Raw genomic sequence first — 20,502 nt, 5'->3', positions numbered from 1 at the left:
TAAGTAACCTTCAAGAATCTTTTCTTATGCCTCTGATTCTGATTCCCTTTTCTTTCAGAAGGCACCTATGGTGGAATTTTGAATGTAATTGTTGTCAAGCTTGCTTTTTCTTCTTTTCTTTCTTTAAAAAAAAAAACTTAAACCCTGCAGTACATAAGATGCAGTTCAGATAAATATGAGAACACCACTGAAGCACTGATGGATAGATATAGCTTTCTAGGATATAATTTTGCTGGTCCTTGAAGTCAAGGGCCAAAGCGGAGAATATGTAACTGTTTAAGCAGTGATAAAGTGAGCCTTTTGCCTCTAAAAATATGGACCTTAGGGGCTTGTTGTATGAAAAACAGAATGCTTATTATTATAGAAACCCAGTTCTATTTGTTAAACTTTGGTTTTTTTTTTCTTTTTTTAGGAAAGTACTCCATTAACCCCTGCATTTTCCTTTCTTTAGGTTACGTACTGCTCCTGTTGCCCTTAGGTTTGTGACAAATACAACCAAAGAGAGCAAGGCAGAACTGTTAGAGAGGCTGAGAAAAATGAACTTTGATGTCGCTGAGCATGAGATATTCACTTCTCTGACAGCAGCTAGAAACCTAGTGCAGGAGAAGCAAGTTAGGCCCATGTTGCTCATTGATGACCGGGCGCTGCCAGACTTTGAAGGTATGAGAAATTTAGAAATCTTTTCTTTTGTGTTTGCTCCTGAAAAAAAGAGGTGTTTATCCTGATTTTTTTTTGTCTAACAATTTTACATCGAAATAGCTGGTGTTACTGGTAGTGGTTTAGTCTAATCTTCTTTAATAAACTTTTCATGTTGATTCAACACCTAGGTTACAATCTTCTTGCCCCTTCTTTCTGTCCTCTTACATAGGATTTTACCTTCCTTGTGTGTCTTTTCATTACCTTTAAGGCATCTCCTTTGTTTTTTTAGACAATTTTGCTTTGGCTGTGGGACCTTATTTTTACATTGATGATCTTGTCTCCTTGTTTTCTTTTACATATAACATGTATGAAGCAAAATGACACTATATAGAAAGAAATATAAAAAGTCACAAAATATGAACAATTTTTAAAAATAGCTTGAAATGGGTGTATTTTTGCACAGAACTTTTCTATATTAGCAGGAAATACAGTCATGTATTTATACTTCTAGTTTCACCAAAAGACCGGAAAACATATTTCATTTTTATTAGGCTTTTCCCTTTTGATTTTATCTGATGAAAGTTGGGAGTTTTTATTCCAATATGGAGCTGGTTTTGGAATATATTCATATTGAATCCTAGGTCTGGGACAGACTTTAAGATATCTTCTGGTCCATCACTGTGCTGAATTATCCTAGATAGATAAGAATACTGAAGATGGCCTTGCTTTATTAAGATACTACCATAGGAATGTGGAAAATGCCCAAGTATCTGTGCTAATAGGGTATGAGGATAATATAGATAATTCATGCACAATAATCCCAAACTTGGCCAAAGGTTTTAGCTGCTTCCCTGCTAAAATTTTAATGATTATTGGTGATAATAGGAATGATGCTACTAAACTAAAGTGACCACTTTAGGGATCCATGATTTCATAGATCTGGGTATTCCTCCCTTACCTTAGTAGGCGATCTTCAGGGTTGGATGGGTTATTGAGGGAGGACTAGCACCTCTGGTTTGAGGGCTTACTGAGCCCTTTTCAGGGCTGCTCGTCTACCTTTGGTGTCCATCTGTCACTCAGCTCTCACCTGTGACTCAAGAAGCAGTAGTGTGCCCAGTGATCACACCCCAATAAAACCATTTTGGCAACAGGTTAAGCCAGGTTGAGGGTGAATGACAGGCTTCAAACCCGCTGGTGAGTTAGGGGGATGCCTACCCCAAGCAGTGAAGATTTACCCTAGCAGAATGGGTGGATGAGAACAATTTCTTCTAGGGGCCATAAAGGCTGAAGCAGGTACTGTGGAGTGCTTAGAGCTTGGTCAGACATTGAAGATGCCTAGGTCATCCACTGGATCCCAGGCCATTGCCAGTCATCTTGACTTTTGTCTTGCCACTTCAGTGACCCTGGAAGTGAGAGTGATCCTGACAACTTTGTGCAACTCAGCTTCACTTAATTCACCTGCAAGTCAAAGACATCACCCTGTGATGTCATTGGTCCTCTTCAGAATGAAGGACAAACAACAACAACAGATGCTCTTCTTGAATTGCTGTCCCTGAAAACTTTGTTCCTCTCACCCTGGTGATGGGCTTCTTTGAGCGTGGCCACGATGGTCTTTGGGGACCTGGTATGTCTTCCTTTGCCAGGCCTGTACTCTGAGCCTAATAGGTCTTCTAGAACTGGTACTCCCCTAGCACAGCTTTGGCCAGGTCACCTCCATGCTCATATAAAGCAGTGCAGGAGGATTTACTGGAGGTAGTACTCTGAACAAATAGGAAACCTAGAACTTTTGATCCAGGAGGTGCTCCCACCTCAGAGAAGCCTTTCCTGATCCTACCAGGTCTTAGTGCTCTCTCATTATTAGTATCTTTCTGGAGTTTTAGGGTTTTTATTTCTTCTTTGCATCCTTTTACTCTTTACCCTGTATTATGCTTATCATGGTATGTTTTATCCCCCATTGGAAAGTAAGCCCTATTTTCAGTAGGAACTCTTTATTTTTTATATTCGTAGGGCCTACCCTAGTGTCTTACATATAGTAGGTAGGGGCTTGATAAATATATGTCGAATTCTGTTCACTCTAGTTCTCTCACCCACTGTTTCGTGGAAAAGTTAGTGACAAGACAGCTGCAGAGAGGCAGGACAGCCAGGATCCAAGATAATCCACACTTTGCTTATGAAACTCTGAATAATTAAACTGGCTATACTTGTGAATAACTTTGCAATTCAGCCAAATCTTGCTCCTGTGCCACAGTGAATACCAAAGATGAATAGAAATGAATGAGTTAAAAATTTGGAAAGAAAAAAAAATTCCCCAATGGCAGATGTTGCCAACCAGTTAAGTAGAATTGGAGGATTTCTAGGGTGGATCCTGCTGCCCCATGACTCTCTTTTCTGTGGCTTTTTAGGTTTCCCCATAGCAAAAGAATTGTGGCCTGTAGCGATGTTCTCTCCTCTTCCACATATCAGAGGTTTTGTTCACAGTACCTCCACCTCCTTCCTCTGCCTGTCTTCCCCTCTATCCCTGGTGTGTAATCTCAAGGCTTCATGAAAGTGAATTGTATGTCTTCCTCATAAATGAACTGGATCCTCAGCCTTACAGTTAGTGAGTCAGTGACCTGAGAGGCTGTTCTGAAATTCTAGTGCCAAGGAAAGAACCCTTCCATAAACCCTCTCAAGAACATCCTGCCAGCTAAACCCCAGGGGTCCGTTTTCAGTCCCTTACGTATCTGTGGGCTCATCACTATGAGTTTTCCTCCATTGAAGCAAATCATAGAGTGTCCGTAGCAGAAGAACTCACCAGCAGGCAGGCAGTCTGTGAGGAGGTGTGGCCAAGGGACAGAGGGAAGAGGACCTTGTCAGCCTGCTCCAAAGTTTTACCCCAGACTAAGAGAGAAAGTACATGTGTGGATAACTGGGTGCCCCCCATAAATGGAATCATCTCGAATATAAAAAACAGCAGGGATTCATGATTTTCATCAGGGTGGGTACTCTCTCTCCACTCCTGTAAGACCTCTTTACCTTCATGAATTGCCAGACTCTGGTTTGCAGGAAGGATAATGAGGCTGGGTAGAGCTCAGATTATGAAGATTAAGGCTTTGGCATGGTTTAATTATTATTATTATTAGTAGTAGTAGTAGTAGTAGTAGTAGTAGGCAGCAGTGGGGAAGGAGGGAGTCAGTAAGGTTTTTGAGCAGAAAAAGGATGTGACTAAATTCATGCATTAGGAAGATTAATCTTGCAGTATTATGCAGACCAGATGTAGACGTCTAGGTAGAAGGCTATTGCAAAGAATGTGACACTTAGAGAACCAAAATTGTATTTGAGGTTATGCAGAAAATTGTGTGTGCCAGTTACATTGTACTGCATGCTTACTGAGAAGGGGCTAACCTTAACTATATCAATTAGAGTACTCTGATTTCTCTTCAGATCATATAAATCTTTTGCCTTTTAACTATATCAATTAGAAGGTCCAATTTATCTTGTTGAATTTTTAGTTTCTCATCAGTTGATAATTGATCTGGTAGCGAAGTCTTGGCTGTTCTCGTTTCTTATAATCAGTAAAGTTTTTTGAAGTTAGAAATTACTTGTTTCATAGCAGCAGGTTGTTACTTCCAGTTTTGTTTTCCTGGATTCTGTGTTTTTCAAAGAGCAGGAAAGAGTTTATTGTGCTTTTTAGTCCCTTTTTTTTTAAAAAAAAAATCTCCTCCCTTTCTTGCTATTAAAAAAAATAGTAATGACCTCTTGTACTTATAAAGAATAGCATCAGAAAATGAATGAATGAATGAATGAATGAATGAAGTAGAGCATCAGGATCTGTACTTCTTAAGTCCATTTCACTTCAGGTCATTATATGGCTAAAATGGGAACTTATACATGTTTGAAGCAAAGTAGTTATAAAAGGAGAAAATATACAATTCATTTTTCAGTGCTAATTTCAGCTATTCTATTTTTCCCCCCCTCCCAGGAATACCAGTAAATGATCCTAATGCTGTAGTCATAGGATTGGCACCAGAACATTTTAATTATCAAGTTCTAAATCAAGCATTCCGGTGAGTCTTTAGTTTAAAAATTCTTAAGCTGTTTTCCTTTTCAGCTTTTGTAGGAAGTCGTCTCAGAAATTACTGGACTTTTTCTTTTTCTGATAACAGTAATCCAGTGATTGAACTTTCATTGCCTGCTTCTTTCCACAGCCTTGCATCTGTTAAGACTATTATTCTACATGTTATTAATTGTTCATTGTGGGGGTTGGGTTTCCTGATGTGAATTCTTCAAGTCAGGCAGTGTTCCAGAGCTAGGTAGGCTAAGTCCATTCTTCCCCTATATTTCACAGGATCCAATGGAATCACAGCTTTGGGTAAAATTGCCTACCAGCCAGATCCTTTGAGACTTTATTTTTACCCTCTTGTGAATCTCTAGTTACTGAGCTCGTTTCTTAGGATGAACAGCACCTGATTTAGTGGACTGAAAACAGATTGAACTGAATAAAGGATTTTCCCCAAATAGAATCCACTATTAGGAAGGAATAGATATGCTTGGCTGTGCTTTAGATGAATTTCTTTGTAACCTCAGTAACTGTTCTTTGGAGCTAAGAATCCTGAGAAGTTAATATACTTTTTGTGGGCATGACGCTTATTCCTAGAGGCTAACATTCTGTGTGGCATCAGAATCATCCGGCATTTATTAAAGGTCTTTGCTGTATGTAGCAGTCCTTGCCACATGGAAGACATCCAAAAGGAGTCACCCTGGCCAACACAGGGCTTCAGGTGTGAAATGGGGAAAGGCAGAGAAAATGTTTGAGCAGCATTCTCTCTGCCCATGAGATGCCTAGATCTCATCTTCCTAATGCCAGACATGGGGCCTTAGAAACCCTCTGGAAGTGGAGGTGGAGATAATGATGTATATGGCAAGTCTTTGCTGCTGTGTGTGGGGCATGGTTTGAGGGGTGGTTTGTTTTTTTCTTGTTTCTTTCCTACTCTTTGTACTCCTCCTGAAAGGAAAAATGCCCAGTTGTGTGGTTTCTCAGGCCATCTGTATAATAATATAATAATAAATAGCTGGCATTATTAATATAGCACTTTAAAATTTGCAGGGTGCTGGACATAGATTCTGATTTGCTTCTCACAACAAGCCTGTAATGAAGAGACAACAGATACTTTCTTCATTTTACAGATGAGGAAATTGAGGCCGAGAAAGGTTAACCAACATGCCCACAGTCACATACACAGCTAGAAAGTGTCAGAGCTGAGATTCAAACCCAGGTCTCTCCTCACTCCAAGTCTAAGGTTGTTCACACTACACCAAACTGTCTCTTAGAAAAATACTGAACTTAACATATAGTTGGCAGATGCTTCAGATTTAATTTTTAACCTTTTAGTATTTAATACCAATTTCCTTTTTTCCTGTATCATTTTTACCTTGTCTTTGCTTCATTTGGCAAGCCAATAATAAAACTTTTGACTTTATTTCAAACAAGTTGTAAAAAATTCTTACTGGGAAGAAAGTGAACTAATTTAATAACTAAAGTCCCATAATGGAACAGTAAATTTTTTGTCTTTATCTACTGCTATAAAAAAAATCATGTCACTAATAAGCAAAATACTTCAAAAATCATTAGTATTCTTGCCTTTTTATAGCATTCATGATTGCACTCATCTCATCTTATTCTCTCCATTTGTACAACTAACCCTTCCCCTCCCCCCATGTCCTTATCAACTTTTGCCTGGAAAATTGTAATAGCCTGCTACTAATTGGGCTTCCTGCCTCAAGTCCAGCCCCAGTCAATTCTCTCCACACAGCTGCTGAAGTGATTTTCCTAAAGAGATGTCATCCTGTCTCCAGTGGTTCCATGACAATTCTGGGAGCAAATAAAAACCCCTGGAGGGCAGGGGCTCTTCTTTGCTCCTCTTTATGTAAGCACTTAAATGTTTATTGATTGACTGACTAAACTACTGGATCACTTAAAGCCCTTCACAACTTAGACCCAGCCCACCTTGTCAGTCCTGCTTCGTGAACACTAGGGTACAGCCACACTGGCCTTTAGTGTTCCTCAAACATGACATTCCACCTCCTGTCTCTGGTCATCCATCCTCCTGGAATGCCCTCCCACTTTCCCTCTCCACTCTTCTTCTAGAGTGCTTCAAGGCCCAAATCAAGAGGCTCAGCTGATCCCCCAACTGCTAGTATCTCCCCCTCCCCCAGTTATCTTTTTGTATCTACTTTATGTGTCCCTGTTGTCTTTCCTGGTTATATTGTCAGAACCTCCAAATTGGACTGTTTGATTTGTGTCTGTATTCCTGGCACCCAAAGCTTGACACACAGTAAGTACTTGATAAACACCTGCTTATTTGCTTGACAGCTTGATTGTCCCAGACTCATGGAGGAGAAATAGGGAGTCACTTAGCAGGTCTTTGCTCCCATCTCCCTCCTTGGTTTTTGAAGACTCCTGGGCTCACCACGACTCTTAATTGTGTGAAGGAGGAGTAAGAGTTGGCTTCACCCTCCTTGCCATGCTGCATCCACTCACAGTTTGTACTTTCAAAGAATAGCCTGGGGTTCCTTGTTTGCCAATTGCCTATTCTAGTCACCCCCTTCATTGTGTGAAGCTGGCTTTAGTCCATTCTAAATGTCCTTCTGCTGGGCTTCCCCAAGGGTTACTCTGCTTTAGCTCCTTGGGAAAGATTAACCTATCTACCGTTTACTTCCAGACATCTCTAACTATACTAACCTGGGCCTTAGCACTCTATTTCTTACTTCAGAATCAGACTTAGCCCAGCTATTTTTTATTCACTTCTTTAACCACTAAATTCAAGGAGAAGGTATTGATTGAATTTAGCCTGCAACTTGGGAAGGACATCTTTAATAGGAAATGGGTGGTCTGTGTCTTAGCTGCATAGTAGCCTCATGATAATAAAAATGTATCTTGACTTAATACTGACTTTCTAATTGCTCGGATGCTGTCTAATTAGTACACTTTCCTAACCATATTGATTTTTAAAACGCTAGATTTTAAAGCATTACAGTGCACTTATAGGTCAACTCAAATTTCACAAATGCACTTAACAGCTGTGTGGAGAGTTAACAGCAAGGATCAGAGGTCTTGCCCTTCTTTGCATATTGATGTTTCCATAGAGAATATGCCTCCCAACAAATGACTGCAGTTATTTGAATTGTGTGTGGCAAATATAGACACTTGAAATGAGCTGCTGATTAGTTAAATTACTATTCAGGTTGATTATGAGAATCGGGATTAGGTGCTAAATCTCATTGCTTTTCTGCCTTAAAAATGAGCCCTAGAGGCATGTTACCTTTGGGCATATGCTCTAGCCTTATAAATTATATTGGATCTTATTTACTGTGTATTTAGTGGGTAGGCCTCTCTCTGCATTTAAAAATGTGTTTGTAAATTGCTGGATATTTGTCTTAGATACTTAAGTAGAATTAAGAGCAACTCATTCTTCTTAACGAATCAAAACTGTAAGCTTTTAGGTGGCTGGAAGTCAGAGGGAAAGGAGATGAGTCACTAGTCCTAAGGAAGGGATTTGATTCAGTATTTGTTTGTATAAACTTCCAGATACTACATACAAGTTATATAGAGCCATTCTTAATGGATTCTGAGTTTCCATTCCATCCAGCTTTTCCTATTTAATATTTCAGAAGAGAAGAGTGTTTTTTTTCTTTTTTTTTTAAAGAAGTGAGAAGGTTTGTCTGAGCAACTCACTGTCTTGAGCCACAAAATAATCTTTTCTGGGAGAAACAATTTCAAAAAAAGTAAAAACCTAATAACAACAAACTCTATCTACATTTTTGTCATTTCTGAATAAAAGTAGGTTTGTGGAGCCCTAAATTGATTTTAGGGCCCTCAGGGACTGAATTTAAGGACATGGGACCATAATTCCCAACATTATTCTCTGTTGTGTTGAGTTTATAAGTTTCACAATGCTTGTTAAAGTTGCCTAAAGATTGAACCTAGCTGCTTAATTGGGAGTCCAGCTCCTGTAATTGGAAGCTCTTCTGCATCTTTACTTAAAGATTACTAGCTGTAAAGATGTCTCAGCTCATCCTTACGTAGTCAGCAAGAGAAATAATAGGCGTAAAATAGATGTACAAGCTTCTCTTTGGGAAGGATCTATCTTCCTTTTGTTAACTCTTTTCCCCCTTTCTGTTCCTTTACACCCTCAACTCTTCATCTTCTAATATCGCATTTTGATACAATACAAAGTCATCCTAAGTATATCTCAGTATATCTCTTTGTTCATGATTGGGACGGTTTTTCGCCACCTCCAATTTCCTGCCACATTTCTGCCTTCTAACAATCTTGTTAGAACCAAGTTTGCAGACAAAAGCAAAAACTTAGAATTCTCTTTGATAGATCAGGTATATAGATGAGTGGGGTTTTAAACGTTAGAAGAGGGACCACCTATGAAAATAAACTACCTCAAATTTTAACATGTTTCTAAAATTCAAAAAAAGTCAAACTCACAAAAATAGACTGTATGGGGAAAAATACTTAGAGGCTTTTTTTTTCTTGGAGTTGTGAAAATAGTTTATAGAAAAATAATTAAATTTGTGCAGATAATGTTCTTAATTATAGGGGTCTTCATCAAGATGTCATCAGATAGTGATTACACATTTAAATGTAAAATTTCATTTTTAGAAATGTGCTAATTTATTATTAGTCCACTTTGAATAATTATTGAAGCCATTCTGTGCTACCTTTCCCTGGGGATCAGGACATAGGTAGGGAGTTAAATTGCTCTAATTTAAGAATGCTTAAGAAGAGGAGAGAAAGGGAGCTGGAACAGAGCCAACTAGTGGGGCTGTAGCTATTATTGAATTTCTGAAGGAGACTCCTTATTCTTTCTTTCTAAACATTGAAGGCCCTGGGCTTTAAGATTTCCAGAAAACTTGATAGCAGTACACAAACGAGAAACATTTTTTGGTTTTGCTTTTTCTGAGTGCAGAATGCCACTCAGTCTTTGAAATAGTTTCTCCTTAATTAAAGCCTGTATCATGAAAATAAAACACTTTAGAGATGGGAAATGTATTTAACATTATAAAGAGCTTGAGCTTCTTAAGTATCCCATCAGTTTGTGCATTTAGAAGAACTTGATGTGCAGATTTAAATATCATATACTAGATAAAACTGAATCAAATTTCCAAGAGATTCATTGCCCTGACTTCATCATTTGAAATGATTTTGACAACTCTGACTGCCCCAAATTAATGTTCTAGTGACAAAATCTGATTTCACAGAATCAGAAATTTTGTTTGTTGTTACCTAATAGCTATCTTAGACTGTAACCAGGACTAATGTCAGAATGACTTGCACACAAAGATAAAAACTTCTTGTTTTAAATTGATTGCAGATTCTCTTTGAATCTCTTTTTAGCTGGTCTTTATCTTCACTGAAAATTAAAATACCTTCAGCAGGCTTCTCATTAAAGAGTTGTATTCACTTGTAAATAACAGGGTAGTCTGGCAAAGATTTTTCAAAAAAATTTTAATTTCATACTCCCATGAGCAAAAAATTTTCTGAATTTGCATCCCCAATATGTATATATTTCCTTATTTTGAGTGCTTTGGTACTGCAGTACTAATAATTATATAAATAATAAAACTTAAAAATGGACATTTTAAAAGGATGAGGTAAAACTGAAATGATAATTTATCTTAAGAGTCTATAGTCCCTGGAGTTTATTGAGTAGGGGAATGACATAATCAGACCTCTGCTTTAGGAAAATTACTTTGGCATCTGTGTGGAAGATAGATTAAAGAAGGGGGAGATGTGAGGTGGGGAGACCCATTAAATGTCTGTTGCAGTAGTCTAAGTGAGAGGTGACCAGGGCCTGAACTAGGGTGGGGATGCTGTGGGTAGAGAAGGGACAAATATGAAAAATGTGGGGGTGTCAATGATAAGTTTTGTCGGTCTGTGGATCGGTGAAGAGAAAGTGAGGAATAGAAGGTAACTCTGAGGTTGAAACCTGGGCAACTGAAGGGGTGGTGGTGCCCTTGACCATAGGGAAGTTTGGAAAAGGAGTAGGTTTGGAGGAAAAGGTAATGTGAGTGAAGTCTACAATCTGTAACAATCAATTCATGCTTGCTCATCTGTTTACACACTGTGTCCCACCTTAAATGAAAAGGGAGAAGGTTAGGCTCTTATTCCTTGATCACTTAGTTCTTTTTCCATGGCTGCCCAAGGTAGGCAGCCTTGATGTGTTCTAGAGGAGTAAAGGTGGGTGTGCCGGGGTAGGATAGAATTTTACCCAATTGTTATAACTACCCCAAGAAACCAATGCTCTGATCAGAAGGTAGGGGTCAGAGGAGTGGAGAGCCTGCCCAGAGGAAGGTAGTGGAATGGGGGAATGTTGGAGGCTTAGTGTAGGTATGGCTGTGTTGGAAACAAGCCGCACGATTAACTGTTGTAAAAAAAAAAAAAAGCATGACGCAGCCTATCTTCCCACCCTCTGTTTGATCACACATTCCTTAGGGTCAGGCCACTTTCACTAGTGGGCCTGGGCCCTCACTTTGGGCCCCCAGCCGGGCCCACTGTTTGATGGCAGTGTAATAATAGCAACATTCTTGTGTCATATTCCTTGAGAAAATACTGCCACATGTTTAAATTTTATGTTTAAATGATAGTGTGGTCCTTCCTTGATGTTTTTCAGCTTTATTATGTCACTTCAGTTTGACTGCTTGATATTTTCTCTTTGATTTTAATTAAATAGAGTATGCTGCTAAAAATTGTTATTTCACAGTTTTAGCAATTGCCCAAGTTACATATTATGTTTAATTTCTGGTTCATACTGCCATTTTGAAACAAAATAGCCAATAAAGTTTTCAGGGGAAGCATATATTTAAAAGTAACACAACATTGTCAGTATCAAAGCATTTGATAAAACCAAAGACCCCACTTACCAGGGTAATGACACAATATGTGACAAATGCTACTGGGAAAATTGGAAAGCAGTCTGGCAGAAATTTGGTATAGGCTAGCATTTTACAGCATATGACAAGATAAATTCCAAATTAATATATGACTTATCCATAAAAGGTGACATAAGCAAGTTGAGAGAGTAAGGAAGAAATCACCTTTTGGATTTATGGAGGGGGGAAAATTGATGATGAAACAAGGGATAGAGGGTCACAGACAGTTAAAATGGACAATTTTGATTGTATAAAATACAAAAGTTTCACATAAACAACACCAGTGTAGCTACAATTCTAATTTTAAAATTAGAAACAATTAGAAAAAAAATCTTTGCAGCAAATTTCTCTGATCCAGGATATATATGGAATTGATTAAAATTTATGAGACTAATTGCTGTTTCTCAATAATTAAATGGTCAGAGGACATGAACGGGCAATTTTCAAAAGAAAGTCTATATGAAAAAATGCTCTAAATCACTAATAATTAGAGAAATGAAAATTAAAGTACACAAAAATATAGCAGGTTTTTTCTTTTTTTAAATTAATTTATTTTTAGTTTTCAACATTCACTTCCATAAGATTTTGAGTTATAAATTTTCTCCCCCTCTCTTCCCTTTTCTGTCCCCAAGACAGCATGCTATCTGATATAGGCTCTACATATACATTTATATTAAACATTTTCACATTAGTCATGTTGTAAAGAAGAGTTAGAACCAATGGAAGGAACCATGAGAAAGAAGAAACAAAACAAGAGAGAGAGAGCGAGAGCAAATAATATGCTTCATTTCAGACTCTATAGTACTTTCTCTGGATGTGAATAGCATTTTCCATCATGAGTCTTTTGGAATCGTCTTAGATCCTTGCATTGCTGAGAAGAGCCAAGTCTATCAGAGTCAATCATCACACAGTGTTGCTGTTCAACTTTTTTCAAAGTAGTCAAAAAATGGATACTGAGGGGGTGCCCACCTATTGGGGAATATCTTAAATTATAGTATGTGAATGGAGTGGAATATTATTGTGCCATAAGAAATATTAAAATGGATAGTTTCAGAAAAAAACTATAAAGACCTTTATGAACTAATATGGAATAAAGTAAGCAGAATTAGAAGAATAATTTATATAATGACAATAACATTATAAAGAAAAAACCTTTAAAAGACTTGAGAACTCTGATCAGTTCAATGAAATAACTGTGCCAAAGATGAAGAGTGGCCACCCACCTCTTAACAGAGAAGCTGATGGACTCAAAGTGTTTGGACGTGGCCAGTTGGGGAATTTATTTTTCTTTACTGTGCACATTTGCTGTAAGAGTTTTTTTTCTTTTTTCTTTTTCAGTGGAAAGAGGTAGGAAGCAGGCAAAGAAGAACTAATAAAATCTTGATTATTAAAGGAGAATAAAAAAACAAAGTACCAGACAGATACTTTTTTACAGCCTGCAAACTTACTTCTAACAAAATTGTTAGAAGGAAGAAATGTGGCAGAAAACTGGAGGTGGGAAGAAAAAACCCAACCGTGGACAGAGATATACTGAGATATACTTAGAATGACTTTGTATTGCATCAAAATGCTATTTTGGAAGATGAAGAGTTGAGAGTGTTAAGGAACAGAAAGAAAAAAAAAGTTAACAAAAGGAAGATAGATTTTTTCCTAAAGAGAGGCTTGTACATCTATTTTACACCTGTTTCTCTTGCTGACTACATAAAGATGAGCTGAGACATCTTTATGGCTAGTAATCTTTCAGTAAAGGTATAGAAGAGCTTCCAGTTACAGGAGCTGGGATCCCAATTAAGTAGCTAGGTTCAAGCTTTAGTCAACTTTAACAAGCATTGTGAAACATAAACCCAACACAACAGAGAATAATGTTGGAAATTATGGTCCCATGTCCTTAAATTCAATCCCTGGGGGCCCAAAAATCAACTCATTATTTTCCTCCCCCAAATCCACGCCTCTTCCAAACTTGCCCACTTCTGTTAAGCGTATAGCCATCCTTCTGATCTCTCAAGTTCACGACTTCACCATCATGCTTGACATTTAACTCGCTCTCCCTCACTGCACATAATCTAATCTAGTTGCTACATCTCATAGTTTCTGCCTCCATAACATCTTTTGCATCCATCCCTTTCTTGCTGCTCATATGACTACCATCCTGACTCAGGCCCTCATCACCCCTCAACCTGACAATGGCAGTTAGTCTCTTTCCTGCCTTAAATCTCTTCTCCCTTCCAATCCTTTGTCCACACAGCTGCTGGAGTAATTTTCTTAAGGCGGAGATCTGATTGTATTGCTGCTCCACTCAGTAAACTCCAGTAGCTTTTTGGGTCAGTCCTCCTCTGATATTTACAACCTGGCTTCATTTTTCCACTGTAGTGGAAAGAAATGAGGACTTGAATGTTCCAGTTCTGCCTTGGCCCCTAACCAGTTATAGAATAGTTAGCTAATTTCCTTAGGGCTGCTCTTTTTTTTTTTTTTTTCCTTAAGTTAAGGAGTTGAATTAAGATTATCTGTATCTAAGGTTCCTTCCAGCTCTAAAATTAGTATGAATCTATATTTCCCCTTAGCTTTTTTTTTTTTAATTTTTAATGATCATAGTTTTTGTGACCTTCCTTTTAAGTTTTAGTTTCTTTTTCCTCTAAATCAGGGTTTGACAAGCCAGCTTGCCTGCTCATGAGCCAAGAACAGTTTTTACATTTTTAAATACAATAAAATTTTATTTAAGATATGTTTAAAAAAGCCAACATGCTTAGCTCTTGGTTTTGGTACAAAAGCAGCTGTCCCTGCTCTAAATTATTAGGGTTTGGGGGCTTTAAATTTCTTATAGACAGTAACAAAAATTCTTGCCAGATCTTTGCATGACATCTTCTGCTGTAGACTTTCAAAGGTAGGGCTGCTTTGTTCTCTTTTCTCTTTGTATTCCAAAAGGACTTCCAATTAGACAGGATATCTCAGGCTTTCTCTGGTAGATTCTTTACAATTGCAAAAGCAACCTTAGTATTACCTTATAAATGCTTTAAGTACTATGATAGACATGTGGGTATTTGCTTTGTATCAAAGATCTGTTCATGAATAGCCTGAATAGGGTTTAATTTCTAATCCATTCTAACTGTACTGGGCTCTGTGTAAATGTAACAAAATATATACTATAAGAAAGATTGATAGGAGCAGGAACCACTTCACTGAGAGATTTGTACATCCTGCAGTCTAAGGGGGGCCCAGTTCCCATTTAGAGTAGTGTAGAGCAACCCACAGCTTCACCCCTTCCAGGGAAGGCACTGAAATACTGTCTGGGAATTAAGTACACACATCAATCAAACTTACAAGCCCTTTCCCCAGTTAATATATAATAAAATATTTACAAAGCTAAATCAAATGTTTTTAGTTTAGCTGTATAAGTGGAATGCAATTTTGAGGTCTGTTGCATAAAGAAATCCAGTTCCCCAGCAGAGGAGCAAATGAATGGGAAATGAGGATTGGGAGGGCGGGGTGCAGCTAGTGAAGGACACTGGGAGGTGATTTATCCGTTAGCTGTGGTTTTTTAAGGTAAGCACAGTGGCTTTCGTTTTTAAACAACTGGATCATAGAACCTTTCCTAAGAAATAAATGTCTGTTAATATCAGTGATTGAATTTGAATAGTAGTAAAGGATCTTTCTTGGACTGTGAGCCATTTGTAGTAATGTGGTGCGTTTTAACTAACACTTGGGCATGGTAATAGCCCAGTATTGGTTTTTACTTAATGAAATATTTAATCACAAAGGTCCGAATTCTGCATCTCCCACAGGAAGGTAGTCTTGAGACCACTGACAAAAATAATTTAGCAATTTGATAGTTGAGTGCTTAATTACTAGAAATTGTTAAGGAAAAGATGTGATGAATTCTTAAATGGTGAGCATACTAAATAACTTAAGTAAATGACTCAAAATAACTTAAACTAGTAAACTGGTTAAAAGCTAGTTAAGAAATCAAATTCTAGCCCCCCCCAATACATGTGTATGAATGTGATTTTAGAAAGGCGGCTACTGTCATTACCGTTTGGGGAATGGAGGGGACCATATCTGAGTGCCCTTGATTGGTTGAAGTTTTTCATCTCAGTATTGGTAGTTAGGATCTGTGGTTGAGAGTAGGATTTAACTATCAAACTGATAATGGGGCCCTCTCTCACCTTATATGTTTGGTTCCAGGGTATCAAGGTAGAGGATTATAACTTTAGATTGCAAATTCAACCCTAGGAAAATATATAGGTGGCATATAATGTTACTACTATAATGTTAGCAATTATAGGATTAAAAAGCATTAAGAAGATGCAGGAAGAAATAAGGATTAAACTTGAGATCATAAAACGAGATTTCTTTTTTAAGCATTTAAAAAATCTTTCTGAATAAGAAGAAATTGAATCATGTAAAAGAAAAACTCAGTTCACAAGTGCTTTTAGGTATTAGTCAAAGAGGTTACTAAAGCAAGAAAAATTATATTAACTTATAAAAGGCTTGTGAACCTCTGCATATACCACTCAGCAAAGACTGAAACTACACATCTTATTCCTAACTAAGTTAAGCTTTCTTCCTTGAGTAATCTCTTTGAATTCCAGTTCCCCCAACTCTTTCTTTGGTGATGTAACTCAACTGTCTGAAGCCACTAAAGGCAAAAGGTTGAAGCAATCCCCAGATAAATAATCTATCACCTTTCTTCAAAGCATCCATGACTGTAATCCATAGCAATCTTTTCTTGTGAAACCTTTGTGTATTCCTTTAATGGACAGTAAGATGTTAAATGTTAATAAAGAGTTATTTATTTCTCTAAGTAAAAAAAAAAATCATTGTCTAGCATTGTAATCTAGCATTGTAAAACTGTGCTTAAAATCAGTTTGCATTTTTTCCTTCTTTTTCTAGGCTATTACTGAATGGTGCTCCTCTTATAGCAATACACAAAGCCAGATATTATAAGAGGAAAGATGGCTTAGCCCTGGGACCTGGACCATTTGTTACTGGCTTGGAGTATGCCACGGACACCAAAGCCATAGTTGTTGGGAAACCAGAGGGAAAATTTTTCTTGGAAGCTTTGCGTGGCATTGATTGTACACCAGAAGAAGTCATTATGATCGGAGATGTAAGTAAATGTCCCATGATTGTTCCAGTACATCTAGTTAACTGGTTTAGAATAACTACTTTAGGAAAGCAAATGTTACCACTGGTCTTATATATATATAGTAATAATTCAAGTTGTTGGCATAATTAAAATAATGTAAAATATTTATTGACCCAGAGTAGTTTTTGTCTTATTGACAGATGGTTTTCAGAACCTAAGTTTTGAAGCTTTCTAATAGTTCCAAAGATGATAAAGCACATATACACATATGTCTGCATGTGTATATTTATATTTAATATATATTCATATACATAATATATATGTATTTTAAGTGCTTTGTTGTAAGCCTTCAAAATTATATAAATATCAGTCGTTATTAAAAATCTTGATTTCCGGTTGATAAATGGTCAAAGGATATGAATAGGCAGTTCTAAGGAAGAAATACAGACTATCAAATGCCATATGAAAGAATGTTCCAAGTCACTAATAATTAAAGAAATATACATTGAAGCAACTTCGAGGTTCCACCTTACACCCATCAGATTGGCAAAATTAATAAGAAGAAAGTGACAAATGTTGGAAGGGCTATGGGAAAACAGCCACATTAATGCACTGTTGAAGCTGTGAATTAGTGTAGCCATTCTGGAAAACAGTTTGGAAGTGTGCCCCAGAGTTACTAAATATATTTTTAAAACTTGAAAGACTCTTATGGAAGCGATCCTGGGTTCTAGTAAGAATAACAACTGATGTTTGTCTAACATTACCAACTTACAAAGCGCTTCGCCTGCATTTCCTCATTCAGGCCTCATAGGAAGTCTGTGGGGGGCCAGCAGAGCACAAGCTCCGGGTGGCAGGTTATTGTCAATCTATTTGGCCAAGTATCAGCCTTCATAGATTCAGAGAAACACATCATCTCCAGAAGTTTGACTACCAAGTGATAGGATTTTTCAGCCACAGCAGTTATTAAAGACCATCTACTAAGAGTTTTTAATTGCATTGTGAAGGGGCAAAATAATGGATCCTTGAAGTATCGTGAAATCTAATTTCTGCATAGAACATCCTGTAATAGTTCTTTACAGTTTACAAAATACTTACACTCTCATTTTATGTTCATAATTATCTTGTGAAGTAGGTGAGGTATGTGGCACTGTCTTCATTGTGCAGATGATGAGTCCAGAGCTTAAATACAGGTCCTAATGTTCTTTTTAGAACATTGCGGATTAACATCTTCATCAGACCCTGGTATATCAGTAGCAAATAGGGGTAACCCAGTTTTGAATCATAGAATTGTAAGAAATTTTAGAGTTCATCTATTCTACTATATTACAGATAAGGAAACTGAGTCAAGTGATGTTAAGTTCCTTGTCCAGTAATTAATGGCAACACTGAGACCAGAAGCTCACACATTATTTGGTTTCTGATATGGATAAAATTACTTTCCAAAGTCACTTGAAGAGTTGGGATTTTAATTCTCACTTTCTCAATTCTGAGTCCTCCATTTTCTGAATTCTGCTATTTATTACTGAGTTGTAGAATCATATAACCTGATGATAGGATATGAAGGCTGATACTTTAGAAGCCATGTTTTTATACTATTCCCCTGCCTCTAGAATTGAACTACATTTAAACTATACCTAGAAAGCAAAAACCTGTCCTGTGTTTTAATATTCTCAGGGAAGGAACGTTTTTAATGTTCTGATATTTTCCAAGAAGGAAAGTCTCTATCCTCTCATAGAAAACACATCATGTGAATCCCAAAGCTGTGTGTTGGAATACCTGCCTTCAAAATCTTAACACAGTTAGTGACTATTGTGTTACCTTGGCTTACTAACTTTAGAAGCTGAAAAAATGGGAGGAACACTACTTTTCCATTTCCTGTTTTAATGTGAAAAATGGTATATATTTCTGAAAGTAGAACATTTAAATTGAGTAAATATGTTCTCTGTGCCTCAGAAAACAGTTTTGTTACTGTAATGCCTATTCCAGTCCTTAAACATTTTCCCCACAAATGGGGAACACAGCTCTGCTTTCAGAATACTAGCTGGGAGACTACTTTGTCTTCCAATTTTCTCACTTTTTGTGGAGGATGATGGAATTACAGTAGTCATTATATATGAAACGTAAATCATACCTCATTTCATTTATAGCTGCATGGAAATGAGTACTTGCACTTAGCCATACTGATCTTCATACTAGTTGGTATATTGTGGGGTTTTTTTCTGTGTTGACTTTTTGCTGGTAGATGCTGGTGTGTTGACTGGTGACTAAATTAACTCTGTGTTATGTTTCCCAGGACTGCAGAGATGATGTTGGTGGAGCTCAGAGTATTGGCATGCTAGGTATCTTGGTGAAGACTGGTGTGTATCTTTTACTTCTGCCTGCCCTCCTAGGCAATACCATAGGAAAAACAACCACATTGGATCCAAAAACTCCCTGTTTGCAAAAATGGCAAAGCCTTCTGGAGAACTTAATTTTCCTCATGCCTCCAGTTAGAAGTAAAATGCCCTGAAGTTCCTAGTGGTCAGAAGCCTGTAGGGAAAGGACCTGCATTTACCACTGAGGTTCTCCATGGTACTAGGAACTTCATTGTAATGATAGCTGTGAGATCTGCATGCATTCACTCATTTACATACAAAATTCAGCCTGTGCTTTCTGGACACCTCCAGTGCCTTCTCAGGTTAATTAGATCAATTTACCACTGGTTACAGTGTTTTGTACTATATAGTGACAGCATAATCATTCCTTTAATTCGTGTACTACACACACACACACAAACACACACACGATGAAGCCATCCCATTTGGCAGCTGGCCATTTAAACAAGCTAATGTATAATATTCAGCATTCCTAATATTAGCACTTTCTCAGGTTTCTTTTTGCCTTTCAGCCTGTTTATGATTAGTAAAGAAAAGGTTGGGGAAACAGTAGGAATTGAGGTGCTTGAGATCCAGGTATCACAAATAATCTGGTTTCTCAAATACAGTTTTCCTCTATAGAACATAATTGACTAAAAGCCATTTGTGGATGAAGAAAAACAGGCAGTAGAAAAGGCCCAGTAATTTATCTTTATATCCTATTTTATTGAGAATTAATGAATTTAGCAGAAAGTAACCAGAAAATCTGTCAAAGAATTGTCATCAAAGCCAAGCTGTGTGTTAATGTTTCCACAGCCATCCTAGAGGATAGCTGTGCTGTTTGCTTAGTTACATGAAGTGATAATAAGACCACTTAATATGACTGTTCAAACGAAAGAAGATTTAAAATATACAAGTCCTTCAAAGTCACAAATAGAATCTAAGAACTGGAGAAGCCACATTGGTCCCAATGTGAGGGAAATGGATTTTGTTCAAGATGCTCTTCAGGCCATTGCATCTGCATTCCAGTATTCAGAATCACCATTCTGCCAAGGATTGAAAAGTGTGTAGGATGTGTTTTTGCTCTGCTGTTCAGTAATCTGAGATTGACTTACAGATTATTCCTAACAGTAGCCCTGGATCTTCTCCAAGGTCCTCCTTGCTTCCAGTGTAGGGAACTGGTCATTGGTGTTATGATTGCTCCATTTTATTTTGTTAGTTAATCCCAATTATGTGCACCTTTCCGGCAGTGGCATTCTTGCCCCCTTGGCCTCTTGTTTAACTTTTTCAGAGAGGATGGAGTAAAATGTCTAAATTCGTGATCTTGCTGTCTTTTACACATTCTTGCCTCTTGCTGTTTCATTTCTTAGTAACTTAGGAATCCCCACATGTCACATCTGCCTTTTTGTACTGTGCGCCTGGATGTTCTTATCCAATAATTCCAGGTTGGATGCGGTGACCTCTGAGGTCCCTTCCAGCTCTACATCTGTCATCCTGGGGTCCCGT

General features: G+C 37.6%; 1 protein-coding gene across 3 annotated transcripts in view; it reads left to right on the top strand.

Annotated features, from left to right (window-relative positions):
• Nucleotides 1-20,502, top strand: part of HDHD2 (haloacid dehalogenase like hydrolase domain containing 2) — a 40,435-nt gene that overhangs the window by 14,733 nt on the left and 5,200 nt on the right. For all 3 annotated transcript variants that reach the window (XM_027868841.1, XM_027868842.1, XM_027868843.1), the window contains 4 exons: nucleotides 452-660; nucleotides 4,601-4,685; nucleotides 16,447-16,663; nucleotides 18,936-18,999. In XM_027868841.1, the coding sequence (XP_027724642.1) occupies nucleotides 452-660; nucleotides 4,601-4,685; nucleotides 16,447-16,663; nucleotides 18,936-18,999 (575 nt within the window). The remainder of the gene's footprint in view (nucleotides 1-451; nucleotides 661-4,600; nucleotides 4,686-16,446; nucleotides 16,664-18,935; nucleotides 19,000-20,502) is intronic.

The sequence above is a fragment of the Vombatus ursinus genome, unplaced genomic scaffold, assembly GCF_900497805.2.
Source record: "Vombatus ursinus unplaced genomic scaffold, bare-nosed wombat genome assembly UNPS02014791.1, whole genome shotgun sequence".
NCBI classification, from domain to species: Eukaryota; Metazoa; Chordata; class Mammalia; order Diprotodontia; family Vombatidae; genus Vombatus; species Vombatus ursinus.
This window is presented reverse-complemented; position numbering and strand designations above follow the sequence as displayed.